The sequence below is a fragment of the Danio aesculapii genome, chromosome 7 (assembly GCF_903798145.1).
Source record: "Danio aesculapii chromosome 7, fDanAes4.1, whole genome shotgun sequence".
NCBI classification, from domain to species: Eukaryota; Metazoa; Chordata; class Actinopteri; order Cypriniformes; family Danionidae; genus Danio; species Danio aesculapii.
The window spans coordinates 16035502-16054654 of record NC_079441.1 but is presented as its reverse complement, the minus strand read 5'-3'; the positions used below and the strand labels follow the sequence as shown (position 1 = coordinate 16054654).

At 34.7% G+C, this 19153-nt stretch overlaps 1 protein-coding gene across 8 annotated transcripts in view; it reads right to left on the bottom strand.

The window, feature by feature from the left end:
• ehbp1l1a (EH domain binding protein 1-like 1a) overlaps positions 1 to 19153 on the bottom strand; it is an 86610-nt gene that overhangs the window by 44103 nt on the left and 23354 nt on the right. For 5 of the 8 annotated variants that reach the window (XM_056461120.1, XM_056461122.1, XM_056461123.1 and 2 more), the window contains exons 7-11: positions 17965 to 18030; positions 15162 to 15401; positions 12326 to 12529; positions 10709 to 10933; positions 6170 to 6619 (exon numbers count right to left, since the gene is read on the bottom strand). The exons of 1 other annotated variant lie outside the window; for it this stretch is intronic. In XM_056461120.1, coding sequence (XP_056317095.1) covers positions 6170 to 6619; positions 10709 to 10933; positions 12326 to 12529; positions 15162 to 15401; positions 17965 to 18030 — 1185 coding nt within the window. The remainder of the gene's footprint in view (positions 1 to 6169; positions 6620 to 10708; positions 10934 to 12325; positions 12530 to 15161; positions 15402 to 17964; positions 18031 to 19153) is intronic. 2 more of the 8 variants (XM_056461121.1, XM_056461124.1) reach the window with 2 other exon arrangements.

The following is a 19153-nucleotide window of genomic DNA, read 5'->3' as shown; positions in this document are numbered from 1 at the left end:
CATGAGAGGTTTGGTAATGAGCTGAAAATTGCGACATCTTTGATGCAAAAGGCATTCAAATGGCCTGAAATAAAGTCAGAGGACGGAAAGTCTTTAAGTGCTTACTCACTGTTTTTAGTGACTTGCCGCAATGTTATGGAAGACATTGATTACATGGATGAGCTAGACAATCCTACCAACATGAGGATTATCATTTCAAAGCTGCCATACAAATTGCGTGAAAGATGGAGGGCCCACGCTTATGAGCATGAGGATCGCACAGGAAGGAGAGCCAGATTCATACAGTTGGTGGAATTTGTTGACCGACAAGCAAAGGTAATATCAAATCCACTCTTTGGAGATCTGGACGTTTTGTCAGGTGATAAGAAACACACTAATAAGTCTTCTCAGGCAATCAAACTGAATAAGGAGGGCAAAAGAGGTAGCAGCTTTGCAACTGGCATACAACAGTTTAGTGAAAGGCACAAGGACTTAAATACAGCAAAAAATGATGGTGCATCAGTTATTAGTGCCTTCACTAAACCCTGTGCATTATGTGAGAAAAATCACACATTGGATGAGTGTTACAAATTCAGTGCAAAGTTATACAAAGACAAGTTGGACTTTCTGAGAAAGAATGGATTCTGCTTCGGATGCTTAAAAAAAGGACACGTAAGCAAGGATTGTACGAAGCGAATCACTTGTAAGTTGTGCTCAAAGAAACATCCGTGCATGTTACACATTCATGCACATGACAAAACTCATGAGAAGGTGGTAACAAAAGTGGATGAAACTGAAACAGTTAAAAATGTTCCTGTTGCAGTGAGTCATGAAACAAGTGCCTGTACTGGGGCCGGAGACAATTGCGTTCTTGCCATAGTACCTGTTAAAATAAAGTCCAAAAAAAGTGACAGGACAGTGAAAGTATATGCATTTATGGACCCAGGAAGTTCTGCCACTTTCTGCACTGAGTCGTTAGCAAGACGGTTAAATGTTCAAGGCAGAAAAGTTGACATGTTGTTAAACACCATGAACTCAAAGAAACGAGTAGAAAGCTATCTGCTCACTGACTTGGAGATTAGTGGTCTGGAAGAAAACAACTTTGTTGAACTTTCAAAAGTGTTTACACAAAAGAGCATTCCAGTGTCAATGGAAAACATCCCACAACAACAGGATATCGAAAAGTGGCCATACCTCAGCGAAGTAAAGTTGCCTCAGATTAATGCTGAAATTGAAATCCTCATAGGCAATAAGGAGTACAAGCTTCTAGAGCCCTGGCAAGTAATCAACAGTAAACACAATGGGCCATATGCAGTAAAAACTGCTCTTGGATGGATTCTGAATGGACCTCTCAGAGAACCTGTTGAGGAAATCATGTATGACAAAAGGCAAACAAGTGCTTCAGTCAACAGAATTTCCATTGAAAGTATGGAACAGATGCTAATACAACAGTATAACCAAGATTTCCCTGAACGGAATTGTGATGATAAAGCTGAGTTGTCGCAAGATGATTATCAGTTTTTGGACTCTGTTTCTAATTCTATGGAGTTTTCTAATGGTCATTATTACATTGGCCTTCCATTTAAGAAAACAGTTGTTCAAATGCCCAACAACCTAAGCGCAGCCATCCAGCGTGCGTTAAATCTTAAAAGGAAATTCAAGAAAAACCGCTCTTTTCATGAGGAGTATTCAAATTTCATGAATGACATGTTCACCAAAGGTCATGCAGTCAAGGTCACTACACCTCACCTGAGCCACCAAGAGGGTCATGTGTGGTATATACCTCACCATGGGGTATACCATCCGCAAAAGAAAAAGTTAAGAGTAGTTTTTGACTGTGCAGCCAGCTTTCAGGGAGTATCATTAAACAATGAGCTCCTGCAAGGACCAGACATGACGAATTCTCTCATTGGAGTGCTTGTACGTTTCAGGCAAGAATCAGTGGCTATGATGGCAGATGTTGAAGCCATGTATTATCAAGTGAAACTTCCTGAAAAAGACACTGACTTTTTGCACTTTCTGTGGTGGCCGAATGGAGATGTGAATCAGGACTTAGTGGAGTACAAAATGCTGGTCCACCTATTTGGTGCAAAATCATCTCCAAGTGTTGCTAACTATGCCCTTAGAAAAACAGCAGAAGAAAATCGCAGCAATGCATCATCTGAAGCAGTCAACACGGTGCTTAAAAACTTCTATGTAGATGACTGCTTGAAGTCAGTTTCAAGTGATGAGCAAGCCATCGCCTTATACAAAAATCTCACAGATCTTTGTGCTAGTGGAGGGTTTCACCTCACCAAATGGGCAAGTAACAGTCGTGCTTTATTGTCTTCTATTCCTGAAAGTGAAAGAGCTAAAGAAGTAAGAGACTTAGATTTAAGTCAGGATGCACTTCCTGTCGAAAGAGCTCTAGGGGTGCTGTGGTGTGTTAATACAGACACGTTCAAGTTCAGAGTCAATGTGAAGGAACAACCTGTCACCAGAAGAGGAATCCTGTCAATTGCAAGCTCAATCTATGACCCGCTGGGTTTTCTCTCACCCGTTATATTGCCAGCAAAGATTTTGATGCAGCAATTGTGCAAAGAGAAGTTGACATGGGATGACAACATTCCTGAACAGTTTGCAAAAAGATGGAAAACTTGGTTACAAGACTTGCATCAGTTGTCTGAATTCAGTGTGGTCAGATGCATAAAACCAGCTGACTTTGGAGTTACAACTACAGCACAACTTCACCATTTCTCCGATGCAAGTGAGATGGGATATGGAGTAGTCTCTTACCTTAAGTTGACAAATGTAGATGGACTCACACACTGCGCGTTCATGATGGGGAAGTCTCGTGTTGCACCACTGAAACAAATCACTATTCCACGCATGGAATTGACTGCGGCAGTGGTCGCTGTGAACATCGACAAGATGTTAAAATATGAACTGGAAATGGAATTACTGGACTCTGTATTTTGGACTGACAGCACAACTGTTTTGAGGTATATTGAAAACGAAAAACTTCGTTTCAAAACCTTTGTTGCCAATAGAATTGCCATCATAAGAGATTCAACCAAATTACAACAGTGGAGGTATATCAGTACCTCACAGAATCCAGCTGATCCTGCATCCAGGGGACTTTGTTGTGAAAAATTCATGAAAAGCACAAACTGGATTGAAGGTCCCTCCTTTCTCAAAGATTCAGAAAGTAACTGGCCTGAGAACATTTGTGACCTGTCAGTAAGAGATGATGACATTGAGGTTAAACACTCTGGCTCAGTTAATCTGGTGAGTGCTACAGAAAGCACAGATGCTGTATGTAAACTGCTTAGTTATTACTCTGACTGGTACAAGTTGAAAAGAGCTGTAGCCTGGATTCTTCGGGTCAAAGACATGCTTATGCAAAAAACAAAAAAGGTTAAAGCAGACGAATCTGATCACATAGCAGATACTTGCAAGTCTCTATCAACGCAGGACTTATCAAGAGCAGAAATTGAGATCATCAAATTCATTCAGGGTCGAGAATTCAAGGAAGAACTGGTCACTTTGCAGAAAGGTAACTCATGCGTAAAAAGGAACAGTTGCCTCACCAGAGTTGATCCAATAATACAGGATGGAGTGCTAAGAGTTGGAGGACGTCTTGGTAGATCTGCAATGCCTGAGCATGTAAAACACCCAGTCATTATACCTAAAGAATCCCATGTCACCACTTTAATCTTAAGAGACATTCATGAGAGAGTTGGACATTGTGGAAGAAATTATATGATTTCAAAACTGCGGCAAAAATTTTGGATCACATCTGCTAACTCAATTGTAAGAAAGTTTCTGTCCAGGTGCGTGACATGCAGAAAATTCAGAGCAAAGGCTGGCGAGCAAAAGATGTCAGAACTACCACGTGACAGAGTAACACCAGATCAGCCACCTTTCACAAATGTAGGTGTGGATTATTTTGGACCATTCGAAGTCAAACAAGGTAGAAGCAATGTGAAGAGATATGGTGTATTGTTCACTTGTTTGACAACAAGAGCTATCCATATTGAAGTTGCACATTCATTAGACACAGATTCCTGCCTAAATGCCATTCGACGGTTTGTAAGCAGAAGAGGGCAGGTGTCAATCCTGAGAAGTGACAATGGCACTAATTTTATGGGTGCTGAGATGGAACTTCGTAAGTCCATACAACAGTGGAATCAATCAAAAATTGAATGTACTCTTATGCAAAAAGGCATACAGTGGATATTCAACCCACCTTCTGGATCTCACTTCGGTGGAGTATGGGAAAGGCAGATAAGATCTGTTAAAAAAATCTTGAAATCAGTACTGAAAGAGCAAAGGTTAACGGATGAAAGTTTGCATACATTGCTGTGTGAGGTGGAAGCAATAATAAATGACCGACCACTTACCACCGCTACGGATGATCCCACTGATTTGGAACCTTTGACACCCAACCACCTGCTACTATTGAAAAAACAACCAAACTTGCCTCCTGGACTTTTCAAAAAAGAGGACACATATGCACGTCGCAAGTGGAGACAAATTCAGTACATTGCTGACTTGTTTTGGAAGCGGTGGGTGCGTGAGTATTTGCCTTTACTTCAGGAGCGTCAAAAATGGTTTCAAGCCAGAAAAAACCTTTCAGTTGGAGATGTCGTTCTTATTGTTGATGAATCGTCTCCAAGAAATTCATGGGTTCTTGGAAGAATCACAAAACAGTTCCCTGACAAAAAAGGACTTGTGAGACGTGTGTTGGTTAAGACTAAAACCAATACCCTGGAAAGGCCAATAGACAAGCTATGCCTTATATGTGAAATGGACCGTTAAGCAAGTATCTGACAATTTCTTTGGATGCAAATTGTGGACACTGGACAGTTAAGAAGATTAAATTGATGCTTAAACATTGAAATTATATGGCTCTGTTTCTGTAAAAAAAAAGGGAAAGCATAAAGTAATTGTCAGTCTGCCTGCCTGTCAATTAGGGGCCGGAAATGTAGGAGCCATATTTAATAGTTTATTGTTTTAGGTAAGTTTTATGGTTATATATATATATTTGCATGTTATATACTTTTTTATATATACTGTTTTTATATACTTCTTATGTTCTTGCCATTTGCATGTCATATACTTTACGTTATTTTCTACTGCGCATGTGTAGTATGCTTCAAAAAGTTTCCACAGTTGGTGTGACACACGTGAGTTTTTAGTGCAATGTGCAGAAGTTGGAGAGCACAAGCTTTTGACCGTAGAAGTGAAATATTGGAGTCATTGTTCATCAGGCTGGAACAAACAAGTTGTATGTGAGTGGATTTTGACAACATTGGCACGTGTGGATGTCTAATGTGAAAATAAAACGAAGATACATTGAATTAGATGGACTCTCGCGTCTTGATCGAATGTAAGAGCACTAATACGCGTCAGGACTTGTGAATTAAGCATAATGGTCACATGTACCCTACAGAAGTATTCTCATTATTTTAAAAACATGGAAGAAAAGGGGGATTGTCTCAATGGACAGTGATTTTACTGAACTAATAAGACAAAGTACAAAAGTAGCATTAATCTGTATATAAGGAAGTTCTGAGAGGATTTTATTTTATGGTAAGGTAAGTGAAGGTGTAGGTCATACAGTGTGTTGTTAAATGCAGAGCTCCTCTATTTACAAAAAGAAAAATATCCTGCAAGAGCTCATGCCTCAGCCAAGTAAAAAGTAACTCAAAAGTAACAATGCATTACTTTCCATAAAAGTAACTAAGTAAGGCAACTAGTTACTTTTTGGGGGAGTAACTCAATAATGTAATGCATTAGTTTCAAAAGTAACTTTCCTTAACACTGCTGTGGGGGAAACCGGAACACCCGGAGGTAATGGACATAAGAACATGCAAACTCCACAGAGAAATGCCAACTAGACTCAAACCAGCGACCTTCTTGCTGTGAGGCGACAGTGCTACTCACTGAGCCACAGTGCCACCTAAATGACACTTTCATTTCGGATAAAACTATTCCTTTAAAAAATTAGGCATGGTTGATTCACACAGCAAGTATTAGAGTTTTCACAATATTCACGCTCCACAAAAAGGGCATCCAAAATCTGTTCATACTGCAGACGATATTTTCATCTTAAACTCATAAGATGAAAACAGCTCATTAAATTAAATTAACACATGCAGACAGATTTAAAATAATCATCTAGAGTATATTTTCACTCTCTCTCTACCTGTATCGGAGACAACAGGAGTGATGACCACAGGACCAACATCAGAAGTGAGACACAAAGGAGCATCAGAAACAGCGGGATGAGGAGATGACAGAAGAACAGAAACACAGGGAAAAGGGGCAGATGGAGAACTAGAACTAGGAGAAATGGGGCCAGAAACAAATGATGCTGGAGGAGGGGTGAGGATGGCAGATGACAGTGTTTGAGGGACAGAAACAGGGCTGAGGATCTCAGAGGAGGGAGCGACACTGGGAGATGTTAGACCAGGATTTGGAGTAATAGTGGAAAACTCTATGGTCTGAGATGAAGGGAGTGTGGGAATGGGGGCATGCATTAGAGGATGTGTTTGTGCAGGGTGAAGCTGCTGGTTAGTATGTTGTGAGGATGTGGATGGAGCGGGACACAGAGCAGGCCGCAGCTTTGGAGATCTCCACTCTTTCTGCCAAGATGCTGGAGTGGAGCAAGATTATGTTGGTCAACGATTAAGGTTGATGAATGACACAGTGAGTGTGCATGTATACAAAACAAACGAGGGAAAAAGAGAAAAAGAGAGAGAAAAAGAAAAATGGTTAGCACAGATTTGCAATGTAGGAATAACGAATGAAAAATAAATAAAACTATTTTTGGGTAGGAGAAACGGAAATTAAACGCCCCTGAATGCTTTTGATACAACTTTTAATCTGTGTCTGTTTGTTACTGATGGTTAAAGGCAGACTGTATTTATAATTTAGGAGACCAGCATCTTCTGTTTATCTTTCCATGACAGATGGTTTACAATTTACATTTAAATTCACATTTAATTTTAAATAAATTATTTTTATTTATTCGTTATAAATAAACCAAAAGTGACTATAAACTTAAATAATGATGTTATTTTGAACTTACAATTTATCAAACAATTTGTAATGTAAAAATGTAAGACTTTAAGAACTTCATAAAGACTTAAAGCACTGGTGATAATAATTCAATTCAGGTTTATTTGTATAATTTGTATAATAATTATTGAGAAAAGCAGCTTTAAAAAAGGTGCACACTTTTGCATTAAAATAAAATCAGAAAAGTTAAGGTTATAAGTTACCTTAACTTTATTACTTACAAATAACTTTAATTTACTAATAACTTTAACAGTTAAAGTTCTTAACTAAAAACACAGTTAACCTGCAGCAAAGAGTTCAGAATGACCAAGAGGCGAGACTCTGTTGTTGTTTGGGATACAGCCACTAGAAGCCGCTGTTGCGTTGACAGGTGTGTGTGTCTGTGTATGTATCTGTCTCTTGCTGCGTCCCAATTCGCATACTATCCATCCTAAATAGTATTTGAAAGTAGAATTAGTATGTCCCAAATCGTAGTATGTTGGAAAGAGTATGCCAAAGGTTCCCGTATGTTTACTATTTCTGGTAAAAACTCGAAGTGTAGAAGCGTCCATACTCTAATCGCTGATATTGCCCACAATACATTGCACGTAGGACATGAATTCGATTTAGAACTACAAACGCAGGTGAAAAGTGTAAACAAACTACAAACATGATGTATGCGACTAGCCCATCAAGTAGAGAGGCTTCGGTAAAGATGTTTGTATGACTGTTAATTAATATCTAGTCGACTGGAACATGTTTTATTCGCGTTTTCTGTGTTATATTTCATCTGCAACAACAATACTAAACTTATATAAAGACATGTTTGGACATTAACGTCTGAATGCAGAATTATCCAAACACCTGAGGAGATTTCTCTGCATGAAAGAGAATGGGAGATGAACCTGCTGCTGTTGCTTCTCCAATAAGGTAGGGAATTAAATATGAAAGAAATGTGAATGATGTGTGGATGATTGACAGGGCTCGTAACTAAGCAACACAACGATCTGTTAACGAGGAAGTAGTATCTCCCAAAAGCTTGCAGACTCTTCTGTTACACACTCAAAAGTGTGTACTTTTCCTTCAAAAAAAAAGTACATACTTTTAGGGTGTAGTAAAAGTATGCAAATTGGGACGCAGCATCTCTCTCTCCCTCTCATTACATCTGCAGGCCCCGCCCTAGATACACAGACGAGATGACATGCCCTGTGATTGGTTGGAGTAACCCAGGGCGTCCTTTAAAAAGGGAAAAGCGATTTTTGGTTGGCGTATTGTTTTGAGTTTGGTGTGATATAAAATTATTCTTGTTGCTAAGTGTTATCGTTCATTGTGTTTCCTGTGTTGGTGTATGAGTTTTGACTGTGTTGTCTATCCATCCGTTGGACACCACACTTTTCTTTCTGTAAATATTTTCTCCTGTTTTTATACCTAGTTTGGGAGGTAGGGGTAGCTTTTGTATTTTTATTGCTGTTATTTTGTTCAGTTTAGTTAGTTTCATTTGGGTGTTTAGTTAGAGTGTACTTTTTGTTTAATATTTTTCTGTGGGTCCACTTTGAGGTAGTTGGCTTCACGTTTTTGGGTGATAAAACGCCAAAAAAAAAAAAAAAAAATAGACAAATAAAGAGACCCGACTTTAATGGGTCATAAAAGTGATTTTAGTTGTCAGGTGATCTTTTATGTTGGGGCCTTGTCCCTAGACCAGGGTCGTAACACCACTAGTGTCACGGCGGCCATTTTGGAATGAAAATTCCAATAGAACAACAGCATATTATAAGTATGTAGAATAAACTATTTAAAAGTGCTGATGATTGTGATAGTAAGTGTTGTATTGTCGTCTTTCAGATTGTATCTCAGCTTTAATGCACTTTTTAAATAAATAAATAAAAAAACAAAGCAGCTGCTCGCCATCGTGACAGCTTCCAGGTCCAATGGACGGCCGACCGCTTTCACTCCAAAATGCAGGAATCGCGGGGTTGTGCTGGGCGCTGCTGTTGCAATGGAACGTTCTATTGAGTGTCGCCTCTTGGTCATTTTAAACTCTTTGCCTGCAGTTATATAGTACATAGGTGATGCTAATAATAAGAGATATTTCTTAAAAAGCAAACCAGAACATTTATGAAAGACCTTGAGGCACTGAAGACAGGAGAAACTATACTAAAAATTCAGTTTTATCACCAAACAAATGAATTACATTTTCAAATATATTAAAAACATCAAAACAAAATATCAAGAAATACTCTTTTATCTGGATTTCAAATAAATACAAAACTGGGGTGCATACAAGTTCTTTCAAAATCATAAGTCTTTCCAAACTGAAACTTTTGAGCACCAGTGTTTCTGGTCATTTAAGAAGGGCCTCAAGTGAAAGAAATGGGCTGCGTCTGAAATCTCATACTTCCATACTATATACGTAGTATGTTAAAAACACTATGTGAGCCCGGTAGTATAGGGGTGTAAGAGATCACGGTTGATCCGTGATTCGTACGGATCACAACCCATGGTTCAGAACACACGTGGCCCGCATGTTAATACTTTTTTCTTTACTGGTAGATTAATCTTAAATTTGTAACGATCGCAGAGAGATCAGCTCTTGTGTCATTCAAATAACATGTATGAAAGTATTTAGGCTTTCCTGTAAAATATAATGATGACGGAAGAAGTTGTGGTAGGTTAATCGGGATGTGGGGGGTTTCATTAAAAAATCAAGAAAGATATTCAGTTTTTAGTCTTTTGAGTTAGTAATGAAGTTACAAACAGTCAAATATTACAGAAGTACTGTAAATTTCATAGTTTAGATAAAACCATTGTTTATGTTAACCTGATGTTTATGGTAAAGATTAAAATCACTGTAATATGTGACATTATTTAACATTATTTAATCAATAGGTGGTGACAACCAGCCATCAAAAACATGCCACTGAATAATTCTTCAAAAATGATCCATCTAGCAATGAAACATGAAGTTTTATGAGTGAATAACTGAATCATTTATTGGAAATAAGACTAAAAATAAATATGGGTTGTACAAATTATGTTAGATTTCTACATTTAGTGTTATCAGCAACAGTAGTAGTAACAGTGAATTTTTCACAGTCCTGAAAGTTTTACAATTTATTTTTATTCAGCTGATTTTTTTCTTAATTTCATTTTTAATAAAATTACAGGTTTTAAGTTTTGTTTGTTAAAACCAAAAGCGTCTTGCAATATTGTTTTTGTATAAATGGAAAGCAAATGACATTAGTCTCCTTCCCTTTTTGGCTGATCCAGGAAAATGGTCCAATCTGTGACTAAAAAAACCATTATGTGATCTGAACCATGAGATTTGTGATACGTTACACCACTACCCAGTAGTATGTCCAATTTATAGTAAATGAAAAACATTAGGCGAGAAGTACCCGGATGACCTACTACTTCCGGCAAGATTCTGAAGTATGCATCCAATGAACACTACCCTATCCCATGATGCCATGTCAAAGAGTTTATTCATTCACATTCATACTATATACTTTTCTAACGTTCATGTAGTAGTACCTACTCAAGTAGTAGACGATTTCAGATGCAGCCAATGGACTAACCCTAAACTATAACACTCTCATTTTGATTTCACAGAAACTTTAACAGCAAATTGCACCAATAAAAAAATTAAACATATATAATGTCAAATATGGACATCTGCCCCATGTACCTGTCTCTGTGGCAGAAGGCATGCTTGTAGGTTTCGTGAGGGCGGAGCCTGGCTCAGCCAATGAGGCACGATATATTTTTGAGGGCTGTGGTCCAGCTAGAGTCATTGAACCATGAGGGGAGGGGCCAAAATCAAAAGAGGAGGGGTCAGAAGCAGAAGGGGTGGAGCTTGAAGAGGGAAAGCTGTGTGGTCTCCAGGTCTTGCTACGAGCAGCAGGAAAGTTGGCTAATACAGGGCAGAAAATGATGAAACAGAAAGAAGAACATTTAAGAAAACAAGACAGAATGGAAGCAAGGATAAGATGCAACATTAAGAGACCAAATAAACTCAACGCAAAGTTAATTTTTGTTTTTTGTTTAGAGCTGAAATGGAGATCATAATGCGACAGCATCAGTCAATATATTAGGAAACATTCCCACTGTGTAAATTTGTTCAGCATGTTTTTCTAGAACTAAATAAACACACAACTAAAAATCCAGAGGTGAGAAAACAGCTGTTAGCAAAGCATCTGGTAATAGCCATGCAGATGTTTACATGAGATCTGCACATTTAGTTTGGGCATGATTTTGTTCCAATTAAAGGGATACTTCACCCTAAATTGGAAATTCTGTCACCATTTACTCACCCTTCACTTTCATTAAACCTTTTTGAGTTTCTATCTCTAAAATGAACAATAGAAGACATTTTAAAGAAAGATGGACACCTGTAACCATTCACTTCTATTAAAGAAAAACAAATACCATGGAAGTCAATGGTTACAGGTTTCCAGCTTTCTTCAAATGATCTTCTTTTGCATTCATCAGAAGAAAGAAACTCTAAATGGTTTAAAGAAAGTGAAGGGTGAGGATAAATAAATGGAGAGTTAAGTAAACTACCATCAAGCTCAAGTTCTTTCTTTGACTTTTTTTAAGTATTGAGGCATTTTTTATTAGTAAAGAGTAAACAAAATGGGAAAATAATGTCCAAAAACACATCGCACAGTTGCAAGCTACATGCAAGCTACAAACTGAGCAATCCACCTTATTTTTGAACATAAAAGTTTTCTTTAAATTTTTTTATTTTTTTCTGTAAATTATGCCAGAAATCTGATTTATAGGCCACTAAAAGTACAATAAAATCCAGTAAACACTAAAAGCATTTGCACATACAAGTGTATTTATGAATAACTTAAAATAATATAATAAAAATATATATAACACCAAATTCCACTTTGCAATATCAGGCAGTGTAATAGGCTGTACAGCTCGAATAACTGGAATATCAATCATTTGAATGAAATTATTAAAGTATATTGCAATGTTTTAGTAATCTGTGTACATATTTGTGTAAATTCATGTGCTCTCATAATCTTAAATCAAAATAACTTCCCCAGCCACTTAATAAAGGAACTCTCTTCTTTTTTGACATGTTCACTGGCATGAGGGTGGGATTAACCTGTCACTCACATGGGATCCACCAACAGCAAACCACAACCATCCAATCAACAACCCATAAACAAAAAACGCCTCTTGCATGCATTTGTTTTAAGTTCGAGAAGCCATTTCACTCAAACATGCATCACAAAATGAATAGGTGGACAACAACCATCTAATCTGACTTGCAGGCAGCCCTCTTTACCTCTCTTGGGTACATCAGGTAGTGTAGTCTGCTGAGGGGATGAGGAGGATTGAGAAGAGGACAGAGAGAAGGGTGTACTAATCCCAGGAAGAAAAGAGTGAGGCTGTGGGTGAGGAAATACACCACCTTCAGCAGATCGACTGCTCTCTGTTAATTCAGAGTTAGCAAGACCTCCAGGTGGCCTTTGAGTGACAGACACAGCAACTTAAAGGGAAAAAATATATAGCAAGATGAGAGACAGAGGGGGGGGAAAGACCAAAATAATGAAAGCTTTTTGTAAACATGTTGATGTTTGTGTTTTAAAAGATGCAACAACAAAACAAACACTCTTTAAGTGAAGTAAATAAAGATTCAATAGATAAAGTTGTGAGGGCAAGTATTGGAAAAGTCAAGAGCTTAATATAGAGCTAGATGATGATCAAATTCACAAGGTTCTACAGTGGTTACTGTGGGGATCAGGAAGACGACTGCTTGAACAGAAGCCATTAAATTAATTTGCTTATTTAAATGGGCCCTTTTCCAAAACTCAAGCAGCGGTGTTCTGGAAGTTATTTTCCCGTTTATTTTTTTACATATGGATTTTTTAAGTCAGTGTTCATTTAAAGGGATAGTTCACCCAAAAATAAAAATGTTCTCATCAATTACTTCCTCTGTTGAATATGCAAAAGAATATATTTTATAGAAAGCTGAAAACTTGTAACCATTGACTTCCATCATAAGAAAACAAATACTATGAAATTTAATGGTTACAGGTTTCCAACTCAACTCAATTTATTTCTAGAGCACTTTCAACCAACCACAATGGGTAAAGTGCGGTACTTAAAACAAAATACATGCAAACAAGCAAGGACCCAAAATACATAAACTCACAACACATGATTAAAGCTAAAGAAAATAAGTGTGTTTTCAGTGACCTCTGAAATGACTCCAAAGTAGGAAATGTTCTTAAGGAGAGTGGAAGTATGTAAAGGAGTAAAGGATAAAAAGTGGGTAAATGATGACAGAACTTTAGTTTGGGGTGAACTATCCCTTGCAGGGATAAGCAAAGACAATAATAATAATGATAAAAAAGTAAAAGAATACTTAATGGTTTTAATGACAAAAATAAAATTCATGTGAGTGGGCAGAGCTATTGGTCTCTTTTGGTGCAATTGGTGATATTTTCTGTACTGCATCATGGGTTATGTAGTATTCTGTTATCAAAATGAATTGAATAGAATTGAATTTTATTTGATAGATTTTAGACAAGCTGTACAAGTATCCCATACATTTTGAAATAAAAACTGTCAAGGATAAAAACACAATAAAGCCCAGGGCTTGTTTCCATTGCGGTCCTCGCTGTTAAATAAAACAAAGTATGGCTTCAAAATACAGATGATGCATAAAACAGAGGAATCCAACTGTTATGCTATAATAATACAATAAATGTATATAATATATAATAAATGTATATAATAATATAATAAATGTTTCACAATAACGATCATTTACAAATTAGTAATAAGTAAATTAGTAATTAGTAATGTCATGTAAGCAGTAATAAACTAATTATAATAATAATAATAATGATAATAATAATAATAATAAACAAAATATGCACATTATAATGATTTCTGCATTAAAAACTTAAGTTAAAACAAATTATTAATACATGCATTTTAAATAATTGTACATCATTACTGTGTTACTATACGCTCACTGGCGACTTATTTAAGTACACCTTACTAGTACCGGGTTGGACCCCCTTTTGCTTCAGAACTCCCTTGATCCTTCGTGGCATAGACTCAACAAGGTGCTGGAAATATTCCTTAGAATTTTTTATCCATATTGACATGATAGCATCACGCAGTTGTTGCAGATTTGTCGGCTGCACATCCATAATACGAAACTCCCCTTCAACCACATCACAAAGGTGCTCGATTGGATTGAGATCTGGTGACTGTGGAAGCCATTTGAGTACAGTGAACTCATTGTCATGTTCAAGAAACCAGTCTGAGATTATTCTATTTTGGTGAGCCTGTGCGAATTGTAGCCTCAGTTTCCTCTTCTTAGCTGACAGGAGTGGCACCCGGTAAGGTCTTCTACTGCTGTAGCCCATCCGCCTCAAGGTTGGACGTGTTGTGCGTTCAGAGATGCTCTTCTGCATACCTCAGTTGTAACGAGTGGTTGAGTTACTGTTACCTTTCTATCAGCTCAAGCCAGTCCAGCCATTCTCCTCTGACTTCTGGCATCAACAAGGCATTTGCGCCCACAGAACTGCGCTCACTGGATATTTTCTCTTTTTTGGACCATTCTCTGTAAACCCTAGACATGGTTGTGTGTGACAATTCCAGTAGATCAGCAGTTTATAAAATACTCAGATCAGCCTGTCTGACACTAACAACTGTGCCACGTTCAAAGTCACTTAAATCACCTTTCTTCCCCATTCTGATGCATTAACCATGACCATGTCTACATGCCTAAATGCATTGAGTTGCTGCCATGTGATTGGCTGATAAGAAATTTTCGCTAACATGCAGTTAGACAGGTGTACCTAATAAAGTGGCCAGTAAGTGTATTTTACTAAATCAATTAAATTGTGCAAAAAAGACTTCAAAATGCATGCAAACTAAAGCAAAATGCAAATAAAAAAATCTTACTGATCCCAAACTGTTGAACAGAAATATATAACATACCATTATTTACATCTCATTAATATAAAGCCTGCCATAACTAATGATTTCATGCACCTTTAAGTAATCCCATAGATAGGTGAGTATGTGGATGATCATTGAGATATGAGCATGTAAACAGTGGGGTGGATGGAGACCAGCATCAGGTAAATGAGTGTTTGTACCTGAGCCCGTCGGCGGCTGGAAGATTTTGGGTAGTGCAGGTGGATGAGCACGTGCAAATGCAGGTATAGTAAAGGCGTACTGGGACGGTCGTGTCTGTGGGACACTGGTGGCCGCATGGAGGGGTTGGAAACAGGACGGGGCGAGAGGCAGAACAGAAGGGTCAAAAGACAGAGGACGGTACTGGAGAGGAGCGTTAGGAGTAATGAAGGAACAGCTCATCCGATCCGGTTCAGAATGAGCTGAAAGTGATGATGATGATGATGATGATCGTGAAGAGGAACAGAAAAAAAACAGAGGAAGTTAGTGAATGAGTTTAGCTACTAAAGAAGAAGTAGCAGACCTAAAATTAAAGATGAGGAACTGAAATGAGCAGGGAATCATTCTGAAGAGAAGAAAACGAGTAGGCGAAAGAACAGAGATGCAGATGTCAGATAAACTCTCGCTCTCTCTCTCTCTCTCTCTCTCACTCTCTCACACACACACACACACACACACACACACACACACACACACACACACACACACACACACACACACACACACACGACCACTGGTATGCTGAGGTCATGGGAATGTGTTATGCAATTTCACCCACTTTCTGACATATGCAAAACAGACCTAGACTCAATCCAGTCTACCCATATATAGCTTAGCAACACTGGGTAGAAAATGCATCATTCTGATAACATATTTGTAGCTTCGGAAGCAAAATAAAAGTCTAAAAGGATTTGTGTGTCATTCATGTCATTTACTTTGGATTTGCAATACATACCTACAAATTGTACAAATATATGCATAATTTGTATAAAATAATATACTTACTAATAATATGCTTAAAATCCTTAATATGAACAATAGGAAATGTAGAAAATACTATAAATAGTATACTTATAATATAATATAATATAATATAATATAATATAATATAATATAATATAATATAATATAATATAATATAATATAATATAATGATATATAATATAATATAATGATATATGATATAATGATATATAATATAATATAATATAATATAATATAATATAATATAATATAATGATATATAATATAATATAATGATATATGATATAATGATATATAATATAATATAATATAATATAATATAATATAATATAATATAATATAATATAATATAATATAATATAATATAATATAATATAATATAATATAATATAATATAATGATATATAATGATATATAATGATATATAATATAATATAATATAATATAATATAATATAATATAATATAATATAATATAATATAATGATATATAATATAATATAATATAATGATATATAATATAATATAATATAATATAATATAATATAATATAATATAATATAATATAATATAATGATATATAATATAATATAATGATATATGATATAATGATATATAATATAATATAATATAATATAATATAATATAATATAATATAATATAATATAATATAATGATATATAATATAATATAATGATATATGATATAATGATATATAATATAATATAATATAATATAATATAATATAATATAATATAATATAATGATATATAATGATATATAATGATATATAATATAATATAATATAATATAATATAATATAATATAATATAATATAATGATATATAATATAATGATATATAATATAATGATATATAATATAATATAATATAATATAATATAATATAATATAATATAATATAATATAATATAATATAATATAATATAATGATATATAATGATATATAATGATATATAATATAATATAATATAATATAATATAATATAATATAATATAATATAATATAATATAATATAATATAATATAATATAATATAATATAATATAATGATATATAATGATATATAATGATATATAATATAATATAATATAATATAATATAATATAATATAATGATATATAATATAATGATATATAATATAATGATATATAATATAATATAATATAATATAATATAATATAATATAATATAATATAATATAATATAATATAATATAATATAATATAATGATATATAATGATATATAATATAATATAATATAATATAATATAATATAATATAATATAATATAATATAATATAATATAATAGTGAATATGTAAAAAATAATCATACATGATTTTATTGTATTTTAAAATATTTTAAAAGTAAGACCTAGAGGTCTGTCATTCCAGAGAATTAAAATTATAATTACAATTAATTAGTATTGATTAATTAATAAGTATTTTGCACATTAAGTAATTGTTAGCAATAAGGAATACTTTGTGTTTGCACTGGGACTGTATTTTAATACATCATCAAATGATGACTGCAAGAAATATGGCTAAAAGATTTTGTTAAACTACTCATACACTGATTAACAGTTTACTAGATATTTTCTTGTATACAATGTTTCTATATAATATCAAACAATAGAATATAAAACAAAACATTCATTACAACTAAAAAAATAATTATTGAATGTAAATTATGATTATAAGTGCTCCCAGCATTTTACAAACAATGATTTAAACAAGAATTATTAGCACATAAGGCTCACCGTAAAACAAATATAGCAAATTAATCTTGATATTAGCAGCAAGTTTCCTAATAAGGGCCTTCTTGATTGTGAGTAAAGTATCTACCAATTAGCAACTGCTCACAACACCTCATTAGAATATTAGAGAATTATACCATGACATAAAATGTCAAATCTTTTGTAAAGGAATGAAATTATAATATAGAGGGGTGGAAAAAGAAGCCATAGCAGGTATTCTGCTACCTGTGTCTGAGTCTACAACAGGTCTCCAGGCCTTGTCGTGTATTCTCCTAGCAGGAGGAAGAGGAGCTGAACACAGACAGGACAGAACAATAAATGAAAAGAAAGACCATCTGAGAAAAAAAAAAAGGTCTGCAGTGTGAACTAGGGGATTGCAATATTTATAGTCCGCTCTACAAAATGACTGCAATTGTTATTTTAAATGTGGAAACTGGCATTATTATTCTTGTTACAAACTTACACCTGCAATGAAACGTCAATGACCTTATAAAATATGGCAAAAATCATAATACTGATTATTTTGGTCAATGTTGTTATCACAATTATTTCTTAAAGACCAAATTTAGCCTTCACTCATGAAAATACTTTTGCTGCTTATTTAAACAACTTATTTAAGATGAGCTGAATCAACACAATTCTTGAGATTTTTTCAGGGACAACTGGATTGTTCAATCCACTTAAATTTGTAAAAACAATTAAGTTGACTTAATTAGTTTATTTGGGACAACCTGAAGGAATTGCGTGGAACCCAGCATTTTACAGTGTTGTTTTATCCAAGATGTCTATGTTTAGATGTCTATTGGGTTTTTTAATGCAAGAAAATGCATGCTGAGTTGCTTTATTTCAGAATAAATCGTTTTGTACAAATTGTCTGAATTAATAATAGCTGCACATACTGGCCCTTTTTGTGTCCTTTACTTTTTCCAAGACAGTCCTAAACCAGAACATTGTGAAGAAAGCTGGAAACCTGTAACTATTGACTTCCATAGTATTTGTTGACTTCCATAGCTATTTGGAATTGCTAATGATTTGTATTCATTAAAGAATCTGTTTTAATTGCAAAGTTGTTTTTACTAATCATTGTAATTACAGTTAACAAACTAGTTACTGCTTCTCTACACATACAGTATAGAAAAAAAGGTTTTGTTTTACTTTAGGTAAACCATAAATAAAGTGTATTTTCCCATATAGATATGTGTGTATACTTACCATTTGCCATTTTTGTGCTGCTTGAAAAGCATTAAACTAGTAAAACTGTTTTTTTTACTATACATATACCATTAAAACACAGTTTTGTTAATTTCTGTTTTGTAATAATCTGTTAATTTTTACTGTAGATATAATATTAAAACACAGAATCTGTTTATTTTTACTGTACATATAATATTAAAACACAGAATCTGTTCATTTT